The sequence below is a fragment of the Calonectris borealis genome, chromosome 28 (genome assembly GCF_964195595.1).
Source record: "Calonectris borealis chromosome 28, bCalBor7.hap1.2, whole genome shotgun sequence".
NCBI lineage: Eukaryota > Metazoa > Chordata > Aves > Procellariiformes > Procellariidae > Calonectris > Calonectris borealis.
Genome location: NC_134339.1, coordinates 5,484,355 through 5,506,639, shown reverse-complemented (window position 1 = coordinate 5,506,639; position 22,285 = coordinate 5,484,355). Strand labels below are relative to the sequence as shown.

At 53.0% G+C, this 22,285-nt stretch overlaps 1 protein-coding gene across 3 annotated transcripts in view; it reads left to right on the top strand.

Annotated features, from left to right (window-relative positions):
• Window positions 1-2,946: 2,946 nt before the first annotated feature.
• The window catches only part of ARHGEF18 (Rho/Rac guanine nucleotide exchange factor 18), a 59,954-nt gene continuing 40,615 nt past the window's right edge, over window positions 2,947-22,285 (top strand). The window contains exons 1-10 of one of the 3 annotated variants that reach the window (XM_075175695.1): window positions 2,947-3,307; window positions 10,164-10,300; window positions 10,760-11,259; window positions 12,881-13,091; window positions 13,962-14,076; window positions 15,002-15,059; window positions 15,264-15,308; window positions 15,596-15,676; window positions 16,070-16,175; window positions 16,728-16,902. In XM_075175695.1, coding sequence (XP_075031796.1) covers window positions 10,286-10,300; window positions 10,760-11,259; window positions 12,881-13,091; window positions 13,962-14,076; window positions 15,002-15,059; window positions 15,264-15,308; window positions 15,596-15,676; window positions 16,070-16,175; window positions 16,728-16,902 — 1,306 coding nt within the window. In that variant the 5' untranslated portion in view covers window positions 2,947-3,307; window positions 10,164-10,285. The remainder of the gene's footprint in view (window positions 3,308-10,163; window positions 10,301-10,759; window positions 11,260-12,880; window positions 13,092-13,961; window positions 14,077-15,001; window positions 15,060-15,263; window positions 15,309-15,595; window positions 15,677-16,069; window positions 16,176-16,727; window positions 16,903-22,285) is intronic. The other 2 variants (XM_075175697.1, XM_075175696.1) reach the window with 2 other exon arrangements.

Sequence of the window (22,285 nt, the reverse complement as noted above, 5' to 3'; positions counted from 1 at the left end):
AGAAAGAGCACTTCTAAATCTGAAAAGATGGAACGTTATTTAAAAAGGAAAAGCGTTTCCTTTTGCTTCAGTTTGGGCAATGATTTTATTTGTGGAGTACCAAAGCGGTGGTTTGTGTTTGAGGACCTGCACGGATGGGGCTTCTGGGCACCGGCTTTATCAAACACAGCCAAACGCGAATGCTTCCTGCTGGCAGTTAAACTAAAGACAGTTTCAGTTACATGTTAAGTGATGTTCTGTGAAATACTTTTTTTTCTCTTTGATCTTGCTGCTCCCACCTTTCTGCATATCTAAGGTTCCAGAATACAAATAGTATTGCAGATACCTCTTGTTTGAAATAAAGGATCAAATGTGCCATGATTTTTTTTCTTAAAAAGGAAGAAAAAAAAAGAAAAACGTTCCCCCTTGATTTATTTTTTCAGTGTTTTCATATATAAGAGCCAAGCAGTGACATGTACAGAAAATATCTTTGAATATTAAGAAAAAAGAAATCTTGCTGTGTGTCAGAATATTGAACAATTAACTGTTTATATTACAATTCTGAATAAATTATCCAAGAATAACTCTGCTCATTTTGTGTCTGCTGTCTGTGCAGCACTGAATGCTGCTTTACCACAGAGAAAGCACTAAATTCGTATCTTGGAATAAGCAATACTTTCAGTTGCAAAATGAATGGTGTTAAGAAAAAAAAAAAAAAACAGATCTGCCAATTACAGGCTTGTGGTCTGAAGCCAGTTGACCTCCTCTGCCTGACGGCTTGGGCGATCCGTGCTGGGCCGTGTCCTCACCGTGGGGTTCTCGGCAGCCTGATGCCATCGGGTAAACACTGGTAAAGGGACTCCTTCTGCCTGAAACGGCGAGAGCTGCTGCTCTGTAATGTAATTCTGTTATTTCCACATGCAGGACCCAGGCTTCCCTCCCCGTAGGGGGACAAGCTCCTGCACGGGCAGTTTTAAAAAATAGAAGTCAGAGGATCTGCTCCATCCCCGTCCTGCGGCTGAGCAGCTGTAACCGGGTTGCACCAGCAACCCTCTCACCGTCTGTTCTGCAGCAGGCCGCTCTGGAAGTGTAACGTCTTTCTAACTTACATCTTGTTTTGTTGCACCAGGGGCGAGATTTCCTTCCTGATCAGCTGCGCCAACGAGGTGGGGGACTTACTGTTGCTATTTTTCTTCTCGCTGTACTTAGCCGCTCAGTTAAGGTACCCTGCTTTTCTTCCATTCAGCAAAATTGTTCAGTGCTGCGTTGTTCCTCGTAGCCTTGGGATTGCCACCGTCCGCGTCTGCAGGAGCTGCTGCCGATGCAGGCTCCTCGCAGGGGCTGATGGCCGGGCAGGATGGTGCAGCAATGCAGCTGGTGGAATTAATAGTTTTGGCTTAATATTTCCTTCCCCACAGCTCTGTCCAGCCGCAGCGTGATTTGCCCAGCTCCCCGGCCGACAGCCTGCGCTGTAGCCCCGGCTCTTCACGCCTGGGCCCTGGGGATGCTCTTTCCCTGCCCCACCTGAACAGGCTCCTGGGCGGTTTGGGGCTGCTCTGGACCCGTGTGGAGCTCTGCACTGCTCTGCCCGACCTGCCGCTCGGGAGGAGCCAGGGGGATCGTTTGACACTCGTGCAATGAATTGCTATAAAAGCGAGTAGCGTGATTTTTCTTTTTGCAAAAAGTGCTGCTTTTCCGGCGGGGCCGAGGTGAATCCTCACGGGGCTCCTCGCCCCTGTCCCTGACAGTTCCAGTGGCTGTTTCTGGGCTGGGAGGGAGATGATGCGCTGGCTGCACAGAAAGCCTGCGGTGCTGATGCCACCTAGTGCCCCTGAAGGTGGGACTGGACAAGGCAGCCGGGGCCGGCCCTGCTCTGCCCGCCGCCACACGCCTGTGTCGGGCAGAGCACGGAGCTCAGCTGGACTTCAGCCCTTTTCTGTGTCCATCTGGAGTTCTCTTACCGTGAGAGTGATGAGAAACAAACGGGGATTTTAAGATGTTTTGGAGTTGCTTCTTCTGGCACAGGCTTGTTCTCTGGGGATCCCAAAATGCAAAATTAAGCAAAACCACAAAACTTGAAGTTGCTGTCACGGGAGGTTTGCTGCCTGCTGGGCTGCCGAGGCTGCCGAGGCTCGGCCGGCCCTCGTGCCGTTATCCCGCATCGCTTTTCCAGGCTGCCTCCACAGCTCCCCTTGGTAACCCCCAAACCGTGTCCGACATGGGGCAGGAGGAGAAGATTTCGTCCTCATTTGAGCTGAGGACAGCTCACCATCCCCTCAGCCGGGGCAGCTGCCTGGTGTTTAGGAGCAGCCCTGATCTCTGATGCTAATCGAGCTCTTGTGGACTTCAGAGAAATTAAGCCTTAATTCTTCTTTGCTCTTGTGGTTTCCTGGAGCACGGGGGAATTGCTGTTCCAAGTGCTGCCAAGCTGCGGTCTCTGAGTAATTGGAGTGTGAGCGGATCTTGTTCTGATTAGTGCTTGGCTGGGGCTGGCGTGTGCTCGGGGCAGCGGGACGAGGAGCGTGCGCCCATCCGCCCACAGGGCTTGTGGGGAAGGAGCGGATGGCCGTGCCGGGGGCTTTGCCGGCCGGACCGCGCACGGCGAGGGCAGGGGGACCGCTGCCTCGTCCCTCACCCCACGCGCTTTGGGAGCTGAACCTGCACGGATGACCAGGCCAGCACTGGCCTTTCTGTGCCTTGCTGTCACTTCATCCCGGGTCAGACTGAGACCTGCCGGGCTTCGGGGTCTCTGCTGCTGCCCGAGGTCAACTCGCGACAGCAAAGACGAAGGACGCATTAACAGGATTCCTGTGCGAGGCCGCGCTGCCCCTGGCAGGAGGCTAACGAGGGATGGTGCGACGAGCCCGCGGGCGCAGCCCGTGTGTGCCAGGCTCTCAAGCACACACAAAGCGGTTTTTCTCTGAACGGAACAGGAAGCAGTTTGCGGCAATCGCTGTCCTCGCAACCATCGCTGGTTCAGCAGCTCTCCGGGCCCCTGCACCGGGTGCTTCGGGGTCCGCGACCCCCTGGGCGACTCTGCTGGACCCTCCCTGAGCCCCGACCCCCACGGGGTGGGAGCGAGTGTCGGGGCAGCGCCGGGGCCGCCGTCAAAGGAACTGCAGCATGGGAGAGGCGGGTTTGTTTGTGCCATCGGAAAGGGGAAGCGGTGAGATGGCTGAGCCAGAGGCCCCTGTGAGCAAACCAGCCGCACGGCTGCTGCTTCCCCGATGAGTCTCTGCTTCTCGCTTTGCTCCAGGAGAAGAAGCCGGGGCCGTCAGGTGCAGTCGTGCACAGGGAACTCACCGGAGAGATGCCTCCAGCCCTCAGGGTAAGTCGCTCTCTGCACGAGCTCCATCCCACGACAACGGGGTTGTCACTCATCTTCCTCAAGGCCCTGTGAGGAGGCAGCTTGTCTTGAAGCTGAAAGTCCAAGTGCTGGGTTTCGTTCAGCCTCCTCCCTGCACGCATTTGAAGGCAAAACGTGGGCTGGGGAGTCTCAGCCTAAAGGAGCTTCACTCTGCTGCGAGTGAGGAGGAGGAGACAGGGTCGGGGTTAACCCGCAGTGTGTCCCCATGGCTGCCTTTGGGGCAGTGCTGGGGTGGCCGAACACCCTACGGGTGCTGCTCTTGGCTCCTGCTGCTGCTGTGCCACAGCTGCAGGTTTGTGAGGGCACCTTGGCACTGCCCATAGCTGGGTTTGGGCTGGGCACAAGAGGGGTCTGCGCCTGGGTCCCCCAAATCCTCCTCCAAACTGCCCAGACCAGGGCTGGGCACCCGCGTTATTGGGGAGATCGAAGCAGAGGGGATGTGGGGAGGGCTGTGCTGGGCAGATGACACTTTGGGGTTTGTGGCCAGGCGAGGAAAACGCTCTTCGCCACCTGCCTTTGCTTAACACCAGCCCAGTGTGGGCTCCGTGCTGTGGAGGTGCCTGTGGCCGATCCCAAACTGGCTGGGCTCTGCCCGGCGAGGCCACAAGTGTGAGCTGATCAGTGGGGAGAAGGTTTGGTCTGGCCCAGGAGCCCGGCAGCCGCACAGGGGTAAAACTCGGCTTCTTCAGCTTAATCAAGGGGTTGGGAGCAAAGTTTGGAGCCAGTCTGGGCTGTGGGGTTGGTGCCAATTGGGAGTAGTGGGCTTGGGGACCTCCGGTGGGGAGTTTGGTCTCTTGGGGCAGTTTGGAGATAGCTGAGAGAGCTCCCACCTGCCTCCCTGCGTGGGAGAGCTGAGAAGGTCTTGGAGAAAGGTCCTTGCCAGGGGATGGGGACTTGCTGCGAGCTGCAAGATGATGCTGATGTTGCGGACGGACAGGGTCTCGCGCGTTCCCTTGCAGAGGCTCCGCCACAGGACTTAAAAACGATGCCAAAGGTGCGAATATCAAGCCTGTGGTCTTAACTCTTACCCTATGTTGAAGGTGAAGGTGACTCTTACCCAGGTGAAGGTTCTGCCCCTGCAGAACTGCCTTGAAGGTGATGGTTTATCAGGCTGACAGCTGATAGTCATGAATGGAGCAGGGAGGTTTTGGCAGAGAGGGGAAGGGGGTTATGGTGTGTTAACAGCTTGTTTTCTGTTTCTATCTGCAAGCCTCGAGCAGCCTTCAGGGGCTGTGTGTGCTCTTGGGCCACTAATTCCTGGGGCCCCGCTGTAGGAAGTCACTGACCCATCACACAGGTGGGAACGCCAGAGACCAGGAATTACTCTCTGGCTACAGCTTCCATCAGCTGATACTTCTGACAAAACACTTGGCTTCTCCACTCCCCCCTTGGCAGCCCCTGGGCTGCAGCCTGCAGTGCTGCCTTAGACCGCGCTGAGCTCTGCCGTGCTCTGCGCTCTCGGCTCCTGCTTGGGGTTATACCTTGCACGGGGCTCGGGGGGCTCCCAAATGTCAGACTCGCTGCTCAACCACTCCTGGCCATCGTTCTCGAAGCGCTGGAAGAAGAGATGGTCCTTTAAGCGAGGTAATGGCCTGTGCACGGGGAGAGCGGTCTGAGCCGAGTGTCGGGAGCTGGGCTGCTGCAGGGCGGACGGGAGAGCCCGTCCCGGGCGAGCAGGTAGCAAAGAGCGCTGGGGTCCCGGGCAGAGCTTGGTGCTGGGTGCACCCCGCTCCTCTCTGCAGGGCACACTGCGTAAGCGTTGGTTAACGCTTTTCCTTCCGTTTCATCTTCTTTTCAAGGCACGCTAATGCTTTTAGGAGCTGGGTAATGGGTTAAATATCAGCCTTCTGGTTTTGTAATAAATTTGTTTCGTTGCTGCCAGTGAGCTGGAGGTCCCGGTGTTTGCAGACAGCTGCCTCTGCGTGGCTGCCTGGAGAGGGCTGAGCCTTATGTCGAGAGTTTGGTGTTTGAGCAGATGCTGGGGAAAAGACTCCTCCGGTCTTTCAGAGAGGGCTGAGGAGCAGAGCCCCCGTGTGCGGAGCACAGCCTGAGCCGTGGCAGTTTGTGTGGCACCGGCTGGGCTTCCCTGTCCGACAGCAGGGACGGGAAATGCCAGCAATTGTGTGAACTGGCCTTATTCCCGCATGCAGTGCCGTGACTTGGAAAGAGGGAAGAAAGAGCCCTGGGAAGTGGGACGTTTGCAGTCCTGGAGGAGCTGGACATTGCTGTCCTTGCCTGCAAACACTGCCTTAAGGCTTTCGGGTACCTTTATCTGTGGCATTAGAGCTCTTGATACTCTTTCTCCCTCATTATTCTGCTCCCCTGCCCCAGTTCTCTTCTGATGTGGATGTGCAGGAGACCAAGGTCCAAACGGAATGGTCAGAGGCAGGTTAATTTAGAGCGGGAGGCAGGGTCATGCAGGCTCTGATCTGTGGTGAGCCCTGAGTAGCTCCCTCGAGCCCTGGCTAGGACACCCCACTCCAGCCTTACCAGTGCTGTGCCTGCTGGGGCAGTTACGGACTCACTGGGAAGGCTCAGGCGGGCTAATTTCTGTAATAAATAAATCAGCCTCGCAGTGCTTGTAAGCACTGACTGCTTTGGAGGGTGTCTCGGTAGAGCCCTCTCCCCCCAGCATGTGCTCGCAGAGCAGTTTAACCTGCTGGGGCTTGTGCTGTGGGCACAAAACATCGGGGTCTTGCTCAGCTCCTCTCCTGGCGCCGGCTTTCTGCACCGTGGCACTCGCCGGTCCGCGTGGGACCTTCCCTCCGTGCCCGCAGAGTCACTGGAGGAAGCTGCACCGTGGCTCTCTCTCGCGACTTGGAGAGGACCAGAGGGGCTGCAGATCCCCCTCAGCCCCGCCGAGAGCCTTCAGCTGAGAGCGAGCTGAGGACTGAGCCGGCTCCCCGCTCCCCTGGCCCTGCACGCCCAAAACCCAGGCCCCAAACGCAGCGATAAGAGAGCAGCTCGCTGTACAGTATGTTACAGTGTGGGACAGCTTATCTTCTCCCCTCCTCCAGCCCGGGCCGCAGGAGCCAATCCCCACCGCTGCCAGGGCCGCTGGTGAGGGGCCCAGACCAGGCGAAGGGCTGCACTTCATCCAATTTTGGCACAGCGAGTTCAGCGTTTGCTTTACAGAGGTCTTTCTTACCCTATAGCTCTGGGCATCCCGCAGGGTGGTACGTAACGGGCAGCTGGTGCGGGGCCAGCAGGGCAGGAGCCAGGAGGAGACGGAATAATTTCTGTTTCTTGTCCGTGATGCTCTCTGTCATTTCCCAACCGTCTCTACCCTGATTGCTGGGAAGTGCCCAGACGCTCTGGTCTTTCCTTCCTCCTGGGATTGTTTCATGCAGCAGAACTGACCAGTGCCTTTGTTGCGCCGCATTTGGTGTGGCCTTTCCCCAGTGGAAATGCAGAGAGCGTTTGATGCTTGGAGGACGTGACCTGCGTGGCGAGAGCTCGCGCCCGTGTTTCCTCTGACGTTTCCCCTGCCAGCGCCGGCCTGGCTCCAGGGTCGCTCGGGGACCTGCAGCATCCTGCGCCCAGCAGCGGCGCAGGCAGGTGAGGACGGGCCGCTGCTGGCAGGGCTCGTTCCAGCGCTGGCTGCTCTGGTGCTTCTCCCGCTGCGGCGCTTGGTGCGTCTCCAGTGACCAGCCCGTCCGGGGGAAATCAGCAGAGGCAGTCGCAGGAGGGAGGTTTCGACTTAGGTCTGAAATGGAAGTATTTAAATCTTCGTTGGGCTCCCAGTGGCCTTGCACGCGTTACAGCAGCATGGAGTTTTCTTCCTTGAGACAAACCAGCTCAGCTGGCTGATCCCACTGCCCCCACGGCATCAAAACCCCCGAGACTGTCCCAGACTGTCACGTGCAGTGGACGCTGTCACTGCTTCCTTCCTCCCCACGCAGGAGCCCAGAGTCATCACGTTTCGCCTGCCGGGAAGCTCTGGCGAAGTGCAGCAGAGCCCCGCTCGTGGGCAGGGACCTGCCCGGCCCAGGCAGCGACGCTTCCTCCCCAGCTCTGCCCCGGGAATTCCTCTGGAGAGGCTGCTCCCCGCAGCAATAACCTTTTATGGTTCCCAGCCAGAGGCGAATTAAGCAACTGCAATACCTAATCTGCTTAATGTTCCCCTAAAGCAAACAGCGTATGTTCTTGAAAGTGTCATTTTGTCATTCCATCTCCAGCTTCAGCTGAGTAATGGTGAACGCCAGTGCCTGGGGAGAAGTCCCGTCCCCTCACCCCCACGCTGCAGCGAGACCGAGTACGGGTCCTTCCAAACAGGCTCGAGCACAGAGCCCAGGAGACTCAAGAGGCTCCAGAGTTTGCCGTACGTGCTGATATACGGGTGACCAGCTCGACGGCGGATACAGGGATGTTCACAGCCCCTCAGACCTGCCTCCCTCCCGTGCGCGCTCCACGCTGGTCCTTCCTTGCTCATCATGCCAGGACCTGATGCCCGAAAGCATTTTTCCCCCGTGAGCCCCTCCAGCAGTCGCCCTTGCCCAAGCGTCCGCACAGCTCAGCTCTATACATCGTGCCAGCCCAGCATCAACCAACCGAGGCGTTAGATGCGGGGAGCCCTGAATTGTCGCGTCTGGTGCTCGCACATTGCCTAAAATGGTCTCCCCATCGCGGTAGCCCCGTGCGCGCCGCGTGCTGCTGCGCCCGGTCCACCGGAGGCTGGCTGCAAAACTGATTTATCGCGTGTTGAACGGGAGTGTCTGAAGTCTCCAAGGAGGATATAAGTTGTTTGGTGGGCCTGGAGGGGTCTGTTGACTGCAGCCTATGTCTTGGCCAAATCCTGAAGCCTGCACGGCGCAGGCAGAGCACAGGGAATATTCTCCAGGCCTCTGAGGAGCTGACTCTGTTCCAGGGATCCGCTTCAGGGCTGCAGCCTGGAGCCCGGCGCAGGCCCAGCCTAGCCTTGGCAGGACGGCCAGACCCTGCCTGGGAGGAAAAAACTCTTTGTTTTAGCTAAACCTGCGGGCCAGGGCTCTGGCCTCTGTCAGGCCACAGCACTTGCCAGCTCCTGCAGCTGCATCTCCGCCGCCTCAGGGCTTTGCTGCTTTCTCTGGGTGGTTTGCTGCTGCAAGGGATGGCAAGGGCAGGGAATCTCCTTTTCCTTCCTTCCTTGGACTTGTATCAGGGGAAGCACCATTTGTCCTCGTCCCCCTGGACCCTCCCCACCGCTTGGTTGTTTCCCTTGGGTCCATTCTACCTTAGCCTCATCCCAGCCTGTTTTGGGGGTCAGTGGCTTTTACTGCCCGCTGACATCTTTGGCTGCTCAGTTTCCTACAAGCTCTTGCCAAAACCTGCACTGGTTCAATGTATTCACTTCAAAATGCTGATTTTTGGTTGCAAGCTGAATAGAGGCAATCCAGGTGCATCTGGGGAAAGCCAAAGGTGATGTTCAACAGTCCACTACACCTCTGCCACTTTTACAGATAGAGTGTTATAGATGCGGCTCAAGGACATCCTGGCCAGGAATTTGTCTATTAATTAAAAATGTCTTGTGAAGTAAGTTCTACAGCCTTGCTAGAAAGCCTGTTTCAATTTTTCCCTGCTCTTATAGTTAGAAAACCCTTCATCAAAATAGTGCCTTCACAGAGTGTTTTCTTTCTATATTATTTATAGACCCTCGCTTGAAATTACTGCACACATTTAAACACACCAAACACTCCTTAAAACAGAAAACCTGGCACCTGCAGTGTGCAGCAGGATCCAAGGAACAAACCTCCAAACTCTCCCTCACGTTTGCTGCCTTTTTCTAGTTGGCACCACCCAATTTCTGGCTGCATTGCGTAGCATTAAAATCCACAGCAGGATGCAAGGTTTCCAAAAGTGTGTTTTTTAACAATATCTTCCTCATATTAATTTTTTTATACTTGGCTTTCCTGGAGTATGATGGGTTTCTAGCAGTTTCTTGCCATTTTTTCCCATTGGATAGATATGGCCGCTTACAACCTCTTGCTATTGTTCTCTGCATCTTCAGAGATCCACCACTGTGCTTCGGCCAACAGCCTGGCTTTTTTCCATTCCCCTCAGCTGTATGTATCTCGAAGGAATAAAAGGCCTCCATGAGTCATGCGATCGTTTAGAGATCGTGGCTAACGTTTACAGTGTGTCTTGTTACATAGGAATGTGCTTCAGTCAGCTGGACGATCTATTGTACCATGAAGCACGTCCAGACCTTGTTTTTGTTTCTCAGTGAGTTATCTGATGGTGTACACACACTCAGGTTCACACGCACTTCGCACACCTGTGTGGAGAAAATCCATGTGAGTGAGCCGGCACCAGGAGAATTATGCGCTCCTGCTATTGCTCTGCATAGTCAGTGTTGTCTGGAGTCACTAATGTGCCTCCAATTTGGCCTCCCAGTGGCACCCTTTATTCCTTATGGATGAAAATAAAATCACTGTCAGTATCTTTATCCATAGATTTCTGCTTTGAAGGTCCATAATGTCAATAACAGCCATCAAAATGTGCTTAACTCTCTTCTGTTTGACTATGGAAACAGCCTCTGCAGCACAGGACATCCTACGAGTGTCCGGCTGGGATGGTGCAAGCCTCGTCTCTGCCCTTGCTCATGCCGTGGCTCGAGGGATGAAGTTTCTGCTGTTGGGGGACCCCTACACCGGGTTCCCACAGGATCAAGGCTGCCCAGGTCCCGAGATTGCCTGTCAGTGCCTGCCTTCAAGGGGCGAGGGAGCAGAGGGCCACGTGGAGCATTTCAGTGCTGCTTAATGTCACCTCTCCGTGCGCGGCTGATTGTACATCCCTCCTGGCCCTCTGCTCACGTGCTGTGACCTCCTCTGTCTTGCAGGGTCCGACTGCAAGCCATGCTTACGGGAATTCACTGACCACAGCACCCCTGCTTTGGAGTATCGCAACCCCAAAAGCTTCCTCCCATCCCTGACTGCTGAGGATGACACCTTCTGCACCAGCATGGCTGAAGAAAAGGCAAGTGTCCTCTTTCCTTCCTCTACCACCGTGCGAGGCAGGAGCCAGGGTCAGCAAACTGGGTGGTCAGCACCGTATTCAGCGGGGCTGTGGTGGAATAAGGACAGGGGAAAGGGGTACCGATCCAGCCTATCAAAGAATACAAGGTTATATTGCTTCTGCTGCTGGGAAATCATACCTCTGTGCTTTGTACTGGCCGAGGGGGAATGAGGCAGAGAGAGATCTCAGGGACTGGAGGACGCCGAGCTGCTGGGGCAGGTCTGGCTGCGAGGTGCAGTAGGAGAGTGCTACTACTGGGAAGCCTGGTTTGAGAAGCCCAGCTGCAGGTGGGCTGTTTGCCACGAGAAAGGAAAGAAAAGCAGCTCCAGCTCTGCACGGGAGGGGTCCCCTTCGCAGGATGTGTGCAAGGCTCTCAGACGGGATTTGTGCGCTCAGGCTAAGCTGTCGCTGCCTTTGCAGGAGGACTCATCTTCCACAGAGCTGGATGTCCCAGCAGCGGACTTGCACAGCAGCATGGAGGATCTCCTCTCAGACTCTGCTCTCCATGGCACGGAGTATTACAGAGATCTGGGACTCCTGAGCCCGCCAATTGCCAAAGCAGCGCCAGAGACGGCAGCGCAGCCAGAACAAGCAACCCAGGCTGTGTCTGCCATTCGCTTACTGGAAGAGAGACCAGGGGTTCTGAGCAAAATGTCTGTGGATGTTGCTTTTTCCAATCCCGTTTCCTGCTCGGTACGTTACGGCGAGGCTGACTGCCACTTTCTGAACAAAGGACGCATTTGCTCCTGTGCAGCAGTGCCGGAAGATGGTACCAGCTCTTCTGAGTGTCCTGCAGAGGCAGACAAAGAGCTGGACCTGCAGGAGGCCGAGGAGTCCTTCCCCACGCTGGTGAGATCTATGTCTACCTCTCGGAGGCACAGCTGGGAGAGCCCTTTATCACCCGTGGACTGCAAGCGCAGGTAAAGCAGGACTGTGAGCAGGATTTGATACACACAGCACAACGGAGCGATCACTCTGCCCTGAGCTCTAGCTGCTGCTGGGTGGTCTCCCTCCCTTGTCAGCATCTGCCAAAGCAGCTGGACGCGTACTGCTCATATTGGGCGGGATGTGGAGGAACAGATGCTAGGGCAGCAAGAAGCTTTAACGTCTCCTTGGCAGTAGGAAGACCCTCTTTTCCTGGTCTTGGGGCCAGGAAGAGGATCTCTTATCTGGGCAGAGCTCGTTTCTGTCTGGAGGGAACCCTGAACGGCATCAGCTGCCCTGATGGCCTCCATCCTCTGGCTCAAAGGGAACTTTGCCCATCCCAGAGGGATTAAGAGAGCTCTGTCAAATCCTTTTTCTTCTTGTCTGTGAGCTGGCTTGGAGGGGCCTGCGCCTGCGATCGCTGCAGTGTCCTCCAGCCCTTTGTCCCCCACGTGGCTGCAGAGGAGAGTGTATTTTGCAGCACGATGCTGAGCTCTGGCGGGGAGCAGTTTCCAGGCCTGGCATTACTGCCGTGCTGAGCTCCTGCCACATGAATGCCTGGGGCTCCAGGTTCCTACACGCATGCCTTCTCTGCTGACAAATGTATTGATCCCCTGGCTGACAGGGAGTTAGGTGTAAGCCAGCAAGAACTATTTTTATCTCTCCTCCTTATTCGGTACCCTAAAATTATCTCAGCCTGAAATCTTGGCAGTTTTTTATCAAACGCAGACTTTGGTTCTCAGACCTGTTGTTGTTCCATGTGCTGTGGATCATTCACAGTTTATGCTGTGTAACAGGCACATGAGCAACGGCGGCACAGGGCGGCTCTCAGTGTCAGGGACTTGTTCGGTCCCCTCGCTGGGTGATTAAGCGTGTGTGAGCGTGGGGCCAGGGAAGGGGAATACACCCCGCTGTCCCCTAAGCAAATGCTTCCTGAAGCCTGTCTCTGGCAGCAGGAATGAAGTGACAGTGATCTGCAGACAGAACCCGTGCAGAGAGTAAGATTTTCCACTGAGCCCTATCCATCATTTTGCTCCTATGTTGCTGGCACTGCAACGGCTCTTGGTGTTCAGGAAACCATGGGGCACTGGGGTAGCTGGTGCACCCCTCATTTCCCAGAAAAGGATTTCTTTTTCCTTCCTTGAAGCTGGGCCCCAGTAGGAGCGGGATTTGCGACATGATGCCACAGTGATGATTAGCTAAACGACAACATCTGCCATTTCTAAATGCCCAGAGGGACTTTCCTGGCAATGCAGCTAACAGGGCAGCTCTCACGCAGGCGAGCCAGGCTGCTGTCTGGGTGGCTGCTCAGTCTCAGGGGTTGCTAAGAGATCAGCGAGAGCCGTCCGGCACTAAACGCCCCGGGTGACCAAGGAGCTCGCGGACTCGCTGATGGCAGCCAGAGAAGCTGTTTTTAACAGGCTCAGGACTCGGTGTCCAGGCTGACGCTTCCTGGTATTTCCTTTTGCATGTGCCTGCTGCGGTGACCCTCCTTGTTCCAGTTGCATGAGCTCTTTAGGACTGTCCACCCAAGGCTCGGACATCGCAGGGACTGCGCCATGCCTGGCACAATGAGACGGGCCTGCTAAACTGGCTTGATCCTCTTCCTTGAATTAGGTTCAGCCTGGATGCCACAGAGATGGGCAGCGACCCAGAGCAGGAGGATGTGGAGAAGCGGAGCCAGTCCTGCCCACAGCCTCGTGTGTCCCTTCAGCTGCCCAAAGGGGAACTGGAAACGTGGAGCAGCGCTGGGGGTGGCATGGTGATCAAAGTGGAGATAGAGCCATTGTGCCCAAACCTCACGGTCAGCCCTGGCTTGGAGAAGGGGGTGAGTGTGCGAGGGCTGCGTGCACATTGGCAGCAGGGCAAGCTGGGGGTGCAGAAGGCAACACACGCAGGTGTCAGCTGCACGCTGGACTCCTTCGATGCCAGCGTTGAACCAGGTATGCCAGGAGGTCTGCAGGAATCTCAGCAAGGTTGGGCTTTCTCTGCTCTGGGACGAACTGCGGTATAAGGGATCCTGCAGGATCCCTTCTTGCAGGATAAAGGCCCTGGGAGCTGGCTGATGCACAGCCCTCTTCTCCCATATATCTAGTTGGAATTTCCCTTGCTGCAGCCTGTGCCTGTTGCCTCTTGCCCTGTCACTGTGCACCTCTAAGAATATCATCCTCTGCTAGGTAGTTGAATACAGACCGCAGTGTGACACACCCCCCCGCTTTCACACTGCTTTCCTCTGGGGAAGTTCTTTGGATTCAATTAATATTAAAAGGACAATTGTATCACAGTGCTACATGTCCTATAAAAGTGAGAAGTGCCTAAGAAGGTTTCAGCCAAGTGTCACTTGCTTCAGCCTCCCTGGAGCCAACACCTGAAGCCAACAAACAGCTGGGCCTTATGGTATCCTGTCATCCCTGACAGAACACGAGAGGAAGGGGTGAGCAGTCAGCCTGTTCCCAATGATATCTTGGCTCCTGATCTAATGCTGTGCTCTGATATACCACAGGTACCAAACCACACAGCAAGGGAAGTCTGCCCTTGGGTGGGCACGCGGGGTAGGAGGCTGTGGGAAGGCAGGGATGATCACTGGCACTTAAGTCGAGATTCCCTGCCTTGCACCTTGCCAGCCATGCTGTGCCCCGATGGCGGCTCCCGTGGTGCACAAACGACCAAAGATGTCTGTGACTTTTTACTTCTCCAGGAACGTGGTAGCAACGGGAAGAGACTGACGTTGAAGTCTGTCCCAGCAGCCTGCGAGACGGTTGCCTCCCCTCAGATACCTTGCAGTTTTGACGCTTCTCTTCCAGCCGTGGAAGGTTGGTATAGACTGGCATTAAATGAGTTCAGGGTGTTTGTGATTAAAAGAAGATTAAAAACTGGAGATGTAGCCTCTGCAAGCCTAGACATCCTCCGCCCTTCCCTTCTACATAGTCCCAGGAGCTCCTGAAATAAAAAGTCAAGCTGACTTGAGTCTGATCCTGGCTAACGGTGCAGTCTAAGCGCAGACATGCCTGTCCCCAGTGACACATTGCCATATAACGTCTCTGTGGCTGGTGCACTGGTCACTCCCTTCTCACGCAAGGCAAAGATGGTATCCTAGGAACAAAAGGCACCGCTTCATCTGCCCGGGTTTAAATGTGCCCTTTCTCCTGTACCCCAAAGAGAGAATGGGGCAAACATGGTCTGCGTGCAGGCCCCTCTGACAGCAGTGCCCTTAACTCACCCACCGTGCACAGCTGGCAGGGGAGCAGGCTTTGGGACAAGACTGTCAGGTTCTGGTTTCTGCACTGAAAAACAGAGGTACCCTAGCTTCTGTAAACTTAATTTTGGCCTTCTCTGTGCTGCTGGAACCCATTAACCTCTCCCACCTGTCAGGACTGCCCTGGAGCAAAATGCAGAGACTTGTTAAGAGCACAGCCTGGGAAGTGGAGGGGAAGCTGGCTGTCATGGGGAGGGTCTCTGGGGTGGAATCAGCTCCTACCCTCTAGCTGCAAGCAGGATCCTCAGAAGTTAGTGTAATACAGAATGGAGAAGGGAGGGGTAACACAGAAAAGTGATGTAGCCTTTCCCTCCCTCACAGAAATGCAGTGCAGCCTTTTCCTATCTAACTGCTCCCGGCACTTCTCCCTCCCCATTAAAGCGGGAGGCCAGCAAGATTACCGGGGTCCAATCGCATAGCTCGCAACATGGTGTTCTGCAAAGGCAAACCAGGATCCCTGCTGAGAGTGTTTTGTGTTCCAGGTGTTGAACCCCCTGCTCTGGAGATGCTGGAGAAAGACCATGTGTCCCCAGACCACGTGTAGGTATTGTCAGCCCTGGCTGTTTTGAGATGGCTGAGATTCTTGAGTATATCTGAGCTACTGGAGCTGCAATAGCAAAGGAGATCCAGCTGGGGCACAGCTGAGTTGGTCGTAAACCAGCTCCTGATGCTTTGTGGGGTGCAGAATGTCTTTGCAAGGACATTTTCTAATCTCTCGCTTTTCTTTTGCCCCATCCCTGGTAGGCTAATTGTTCAGCAGGTACTTCAGGAGCTGAAACAATATCACGGGTAAGTGTGTCTGGGAGAGGGATGTGGGTGGGGAGATCATGGGTCTGCCTTAGGACCCACCTGGCAAATGACACTTGGTCCTCTGAGGGGCAAATCCCCAGGGTACCAGAATCATTGTATTCTTCCAGTGAAACTAGGTTAGAATTGCAAGGAAAGTAGCATTTCAGTGCCTCTTCTGTAACTCTAAACATCTTCCTGCCCCATCTCCAAAGATGAGCCTTTCTGCTGACCCAGAAGTTCTGCTCTTGTATTTTTTGCTATGTGTCTGATGTCTTCTCCCCGCACAGGGCGAAGCAGAGAGCTTGTGTGCAAGAAGGCAGCGATTCTTCCCAGCAGAACCTCACTTGGTTTGAGTTCCTGTCTAATGAGTAAGTGAGACAGACGGTAACCCACATACTTTGTGTTCCCAGAGCAGGCTGATTTCGAGTCCCCCTCCATCTAAGCTCTACTGCCCTGCTAATACTGTATGCAGAACATTGGTATCTGCCGTGGTTCAGCCAGGATCGGGGCCTCGTTGTGCATGGCACTGGACAAAGACACAGAGACAGCCAGAACTCGCACAAATAATCTGACAGTTCAGCTCCTTAGTTGCAAGTGTCTCATTAATAAATGATACGACTGATGCCAAAGCAGGTCCTCCAGGAGATGGAAAGCTCAGAGATGGGGTCCTAAAGTAATGCTTCAGAAGAACTTCATTGGTGATCTCCCTGAACTGTGCTGTTAACTTCCCCTTAGTTAAGATGGTTTTGGTCTTGTTTCAGAAATGAGGACAGTGGAAAGAGCGATAAAACAGAGAAAGGCACGAAGGTGATGCGACGTCTGAGTTCCCTGCGGAGCCGAGTCACCGGATCCTGGCAGAAGGATAAGGTGAGGGAGAGATGCTGAATTTGTGGAAGGAATTGTTGAATTCTTCAAGTGGAAAAGGGGATCTCACCCCAGGGACCAGTTATTTGGATTGCTTTTGGATGGCTGAGGCCTCTATATTGGTCAGCAGATGCACTGTGACCCCTAACGTAATGCCCTGGACAGAGCGATCCCTGACTTTCAGCCCACCTTGCTCCAGGGCATGTCCTGGCTGCTCTCACGCTGCCTTAGCATGAGTTGTGCAGACCAGGAGAGAGTGCTTTGGCTGGGTGACTGCCTGGATCACCACTGCAGCAAGGAGAGCCTGCAGAGGCACAGGCACGTGCTGCAGTGCTGTGTCCTGCCCTTCATCACGCATGACCCTAGCCTAGAGGGACTGGCCCGAGCCTGAGGAAGGCATTTGGGAAGAGCACTACATCCCAAAGGTTCGGACACAAAGGTGCCCACTGTACTTGCTGCACAGCAGCTTTCTGCATGCTCGTTTTTACCAGGGGGGAAAGGAATGTATGGGCAGTGCAAGGCCTGACACGGAGCTGTGTTTTTCTCTGCTTCCAGGGTAAGAACAAAGAGCAGCCAAAAGAGAGAGAGAAGGAGAAAGAGACCAAGGAGCCAAAAGAGAGGTGGAAAGAGATCAATGGGCACCAGCTTGTGCCAGGGGTTTTCTCCAGTTGCACCAGCTGCTCACTGTGTGCCAAACCTCTTGTGAATAAAAGTGGTCTGCAGTGCCTGAGTGAGTATGGCTGTCGCTGTCTGGCTCTGACCCAGCCTGGCTGTAACCTGCTGCCCCAGCCTCCCCTCCGGCCCAGGCCGGCCATTCCTCTGCTTAAATCAGCCTCATGGATTGCTTCACTTTTCTGCCTGGCTTGACTGTACCCCACTACCCTGCTTGGCCTGGCTTGGTTGTTTCTCCAGATAGTCTACATGATCTCTAAATCCTGCCTGGCAATAGTTTATCCTCGTTTTCTTTGGCCGCTTGACCATTTCCTGCCCCTTTCCCCCAAGGAGGATTCTAGGTCAACTTTTCTTTTAGTAATTTTTTTTCCACAAAGCTCTGCTTTGCCCAAACAAATATCCAAAATATTGGAGCGGGTCCAGAGGAAGGCCACGAAAATGATCAGGGGGTGGAACGCCTCTCCTATGAAGAAAGGCTGAGAAAGTTGGGGTTATTGAGCCTGGAGAAAAGAAGGCTTCAGGGAGACCTTATTGCAGCCCTTCAGTACTTAAAGGGGGCTTATAAAAAAGATAGCGACAAACTTTTTAGCAGGGCCTGTTGCGACAGGACAAGGGGGAATGGTGTTAAACTAAAAGAGGGTAGATTTAGACTAGATACAAGGAAGAAATTTTTTACAATGACGGTGGTGAAACACTGGACCAGGTTGCCCAGAGAGGTGGTAGATGCCCCATCCCTGGAAACACTCAAGGTCCGGTTGGACGGGGCTCTGAGCAACCTGATCTAGTTGTCCCTGACCACAGCAGGGAGGTTGGACTAGATGACCTTTAAAGGTCCCTTCCAACCCAAACCATTCTATGACTCTATGATCGCTGCTGCCTGAGTGAAGCTGGATCTTTTAGGCTGTTTTTTGCAGATGCAATGATGTCTCATCTCAGTATCTGCCCTATGCATGGGCACAGGGATTTCTAGAGCATGCAAAACGTTGTTAACCGACACAACAGTCAAATGGTGCCTCCCAGAACCTGCACGGGTGAGATTGTTGCTTTTCAGATGCAAGTAGTGCACAGGAACGGCAGCTGCTCCTTTGCTGGTGTGCATGGGACTCTGTCCCCCACTGCTTTCACTGTGGCATTGCTGCATGGCTTTGGCTGCTGACAATCCCTGTCCCTCCTCTTTGGGGCAGGTACTCAGGGCACTGAAGAACATTTTAATTCCCAAGGGATTGTCTGTGGGCAGAGAAAATCTTCTGGAAATGAAAGAATTGCTCTCTTTCTTTACCCTGCATCCTCAAGCAATGCTCGCTCTCCAGTAAGGGTCTCTCAGAGGCTCTGAAGGTCAGTAAAACCTTCCTGGGGCATAAACAAATTGCTGCCCTTGGACATGCGCTGTGAGAAGCGTATTTTCCCTTCAGGGCAGGTGGAGGGAAATTAAGAAGGACCACAGGCCTGGCTGTTAGTGAACGTTTTGCAGGTGTCACAGCAAAAAGTAGGAAGCAGGGAGCTGAATAAGAGCAAGTGCTTTGTGAATATTTAGAGGAAACCCAAATATTACGAGAGGAGGCAGAGTTATGCCTTGTCATTCCTGTGTTCCTGAGGAACCTCCTAGCAGAGGCTCTGTTTGCAGTCCTGCATGCTGCTCTACAAAGAATATCTGAACCCGAAAGGATTCAGTTCTTGATCCCCAGTGCACCAAGAGCTTGGAGCCATGCTCTGTATGGTCCTGGGAACTCTGAGGTCATTGCCGGTGTGAGTGATTCTTCTCTGGACAACTGCTTTGGAGATCTGTGATCTGGAGTGCAAGCGGTTGGAGTTGCTGTCGAAATGGGAGTATGGCTCAGCATGTTGTCGTCCATCATAAATGTGCGGGGATTGGACATGAGTTCTAGTAACTTTTACCCTGTTTCTCAGCCCTTCCATGAGGAATCTGTGTTCTTGAGTCTTGCTAACATTCAGGAGAAAAACTCCAAGGTGGCTGAGGAACTGGTATGTGTTGAGGACTCTGTGACATCTCCTTTAGCTTTCTGGGCTGCTCAGGGATACACTGCCCAGGCTAACATGGGCGGCAGGGCAGCAGAGCTTGGTTTTGTGTGTTCCCTTTGCGGTGGCTTGAACTGAGGCTGAACAATTGGGCAGGGTTCTGAGGGGTTCATTAAAATTAACGTACTGTCTGTGGTCAGATCTGGATTGGGACTTGCTGTGTGACAGCTGTTAGCCTGAGAGTGCCTATATTTGGATTATGCTGGGCTGAAACCTTTGCAAGCCGCTTCTGGGCGGCAGAGTTGATAGTTGATATCACTGGCTCCCGTTATTGCAGCGAGGAGCAGCGCATGGTCTTTTGACAAGTCACTGATGGGGCTCTCGAAAAGCAAGCTTCAGGGCCACCGTGTAGCCAGACTGGCTTGCCTACTTTTCAGAAATGCGAGCTGCTCTGTCAGGGCTCAGTCTGAGCTGCAGTTGCTGCAAGAATCTGAGGATATTTGGCTGCTCCTCTTGTTTTCTCATAATGAACTCACACTTCACCACCTATACGCTTTGGCCCTCGGCCAGCTCTCGGTCCATCTCGTGGTCAGGGGCGGTTGTTTATGGTATTGCCATGGTATTTTTAACTGCAGCACCACCACGTGGTAGAAAACAAAACAGGCTGATCGAGAGAAAAGACAAGAAAAGATGGTGGTTAAAGAAAGGGATGAGCCGAAGTCCGGGGGAGGAAGGATGGGGAAATGATTAGGAAGCCTGAGGTCTTTACACTGTCCTGTGGACACAAAAAGTCCAGTGGCCACCAAGACTGTGATGAAATAGAGGAGTGAGAGCTCTTCTTATCAGAGAAAGTAACAGCAGGAGGAATTCTGCTTTTAATTCAGAACAAGACATCATCATTCTGCTAGAAACATGCACGTGAGCTGTGAAGAAGGTAGGCAGCCCGGGTGGCCCTGTACATGGTAACTTGTTTCCCTCTCCCACCCGATTCCTCCCATCTGTCCTGACACCATGCGGTACAAGGTCTCCCAGGGAAGGAGGCTGCGGTGTGTGTCAAGAGTACAGATGCAGGAGAGTTTCTGCAGCTCCAGTTCCAGAGTCTCACAGATGTGATGTTAGGAGTCTGGCAGGGATGAAAAACAAAGAGGAATGTTTGCAGTCACTGGGATCTCGACAACAGTGGCCAACTCAAACTTCGCTGTTACATAAACTTTGAGCTGTGAGTCTCTAAGTTTATTGTTCACCTGGAAATGGAGAAAGCTCCTTTTGTGTCTTTGCTGTCAAGGGTGGAGAAGGTTCTGTGCCTAAATTAATCCTCTCTTATAAACATGCTTCCAGAGTTTATGCAACAAGAGTTAGATGAGTCCCAGGAAAGCCCTGACAGGAGGAGAGCTCTCCAAGCAGGCTGTGCCATGGAGGCGAGCGAAGGATATGCCGTGGGATATGGATGGCAGGAGGATTGCTTCCCTCCTAGCGACTTGAGCTTGAGCACTGGGGTAGAGGTGGATCTTCTACATCTTCTCTAGTTGAGAGTTACATCTCTATTATTTTATGGGAAAACTAGAGCCCTAGCCCCTGTAGGGAGGTCAGATCAACCGTCCTCTTCAAAAGGAAACCTATAGCTGCAGCCAAAGCATTCAGTAGGCTTAGACAAATTCCTCTTCTTCAAGAGAAGGTGCTCTGTTTAATGAATATTCCTGAATAACACAGACTGTGCTGGACATCAGATTGTCCACCTGTCTCCTAGCCTGACCCTTGCTGGCTGCTTCGGTATACAGGCTGATTTATAACAAATTGCTGTAACAACTAGTCTCCAGGACTTATTTAAGACCCATTGTGAAAGAGGTTTGGAGAGCCGTTTCCTTTCTCACAACGGTTCTGCGGGTAAATGGAGGACATAGGTCTCTGCAGCTTGTCAGGCAAACATCCTCCACCCATGCTTTCTTATCTTAAGGAAGAGAGGCCAGAATGGCTCTTGGTTTGGACTTGAAATTCGATGTGTGAAATTCACCTCTCACTTGGCACTTGTGCCAAAAAGCTTTGGCTTTTAGGATTCCCAGTGCAGCACCAATAACCTACTACGGGAAGGATAGTTTTGGCTTATAATAAGGAGGAATTACTTGATTTTCTATCCTGAAATTTCTGCTCATAGCCCACACAGGGTCCTGAGAAATCTGAAAAGCAGCAGGCAACCTGAAACTTTGCATTTCTGGAGAGACACACAGCCGCCAAAAAGCTTCTATTTTGGGGAAAAAAGGAGGTTTGGCTGCTGTAACATGATGACAGTGATAAATGGTCTGGGAGTCCCACTTGGAATAAATGATTACTGACAGGAGTCCAAATAAAACAGGCAAAACCAGAGCGACTGCGATAGGCTCTGGGTTAATGTGGTTATAAACCAATGAAGCAGGCTCTAAAGCAAATGTGAAAGCGGTCTGCAGCGCTGGTTTCGGAGGAAACACTGACTGAGCTATGAGTCTGCTGATACAGAGCTGGCTCTACCGAACTCTAGAGGTTTTAGAAAAGGAAGCTGAAGAATATACTATTCCCAGTGCTTCTCCTTTTCTGCTTTTCACTTTCTTTTCGTATCTGGGCAGTATTGCCTTCATCTGGAACATGTCCAAGGTGCTGCTCCTTGCATTCCCTGATGAAACCTCAGGATCTTGTACACTTGGCCTGACAAATGCATAAGGCTGCATGACAGTCATCTACCTGCAACTCACTCAATAAGAAATCTTTTGTTATTATAGAATTACACAGGATTAGAAAGTCGGTGCTATTCTTTTCTTTGCAATCCAAACCTTAGCTCTAAGCTACAGAGTCTTTCAGCTGTTTGCTGTGCCAGATTTTGCACTGATTTTGAGGAGATGCCCTGAGGCCAGCCACACAAGCACAGCACATTCTCTCCATGACAGCTGTAGTTGGGCAATCTGCAATGTTTTACTTTTATATTATAGCGAAGCACAAAGTTTGAAGTGTCTAAGGATTAATCTGTCACCAAGTGACAGCCAGCTGTTTACCCCCAAGCCGCTTTATTTAATGATTATTTCTCTGTAGTGCTGAGAGGCCCCAATAAACGACTGGGACCTTATTGTACTTAGTCCTGTACAGAAGCAGCACAAAAGGGAACATTTCTGAAAAGCTTGCAACTATAAGATGAAGAGAAAAAATAAAATCGATTAAACAGGTCGCAGTGTGGAAACGAGAGGCAATATTGGTCTCATGGTAGTCTAGGATTTCAGCACATTTCCAGCCCAAACGGTAGCAGGTTCTTTCAAAGCAGCATGGGAAAGCTGTAGGGCGGATTTTTGAGAAGGAAGTTTGTTTTGTAATCGTGTATGTTGCATTTTCAAGCTCAACAGGCAACTTGGATGTGCGTGATTTAAAATATGACAAACTTGCAAAGAGGTCAGTATTGTATATCCTCAGAGTGAATCATAGATCAGGAAGTAAGGTTAGGTCAT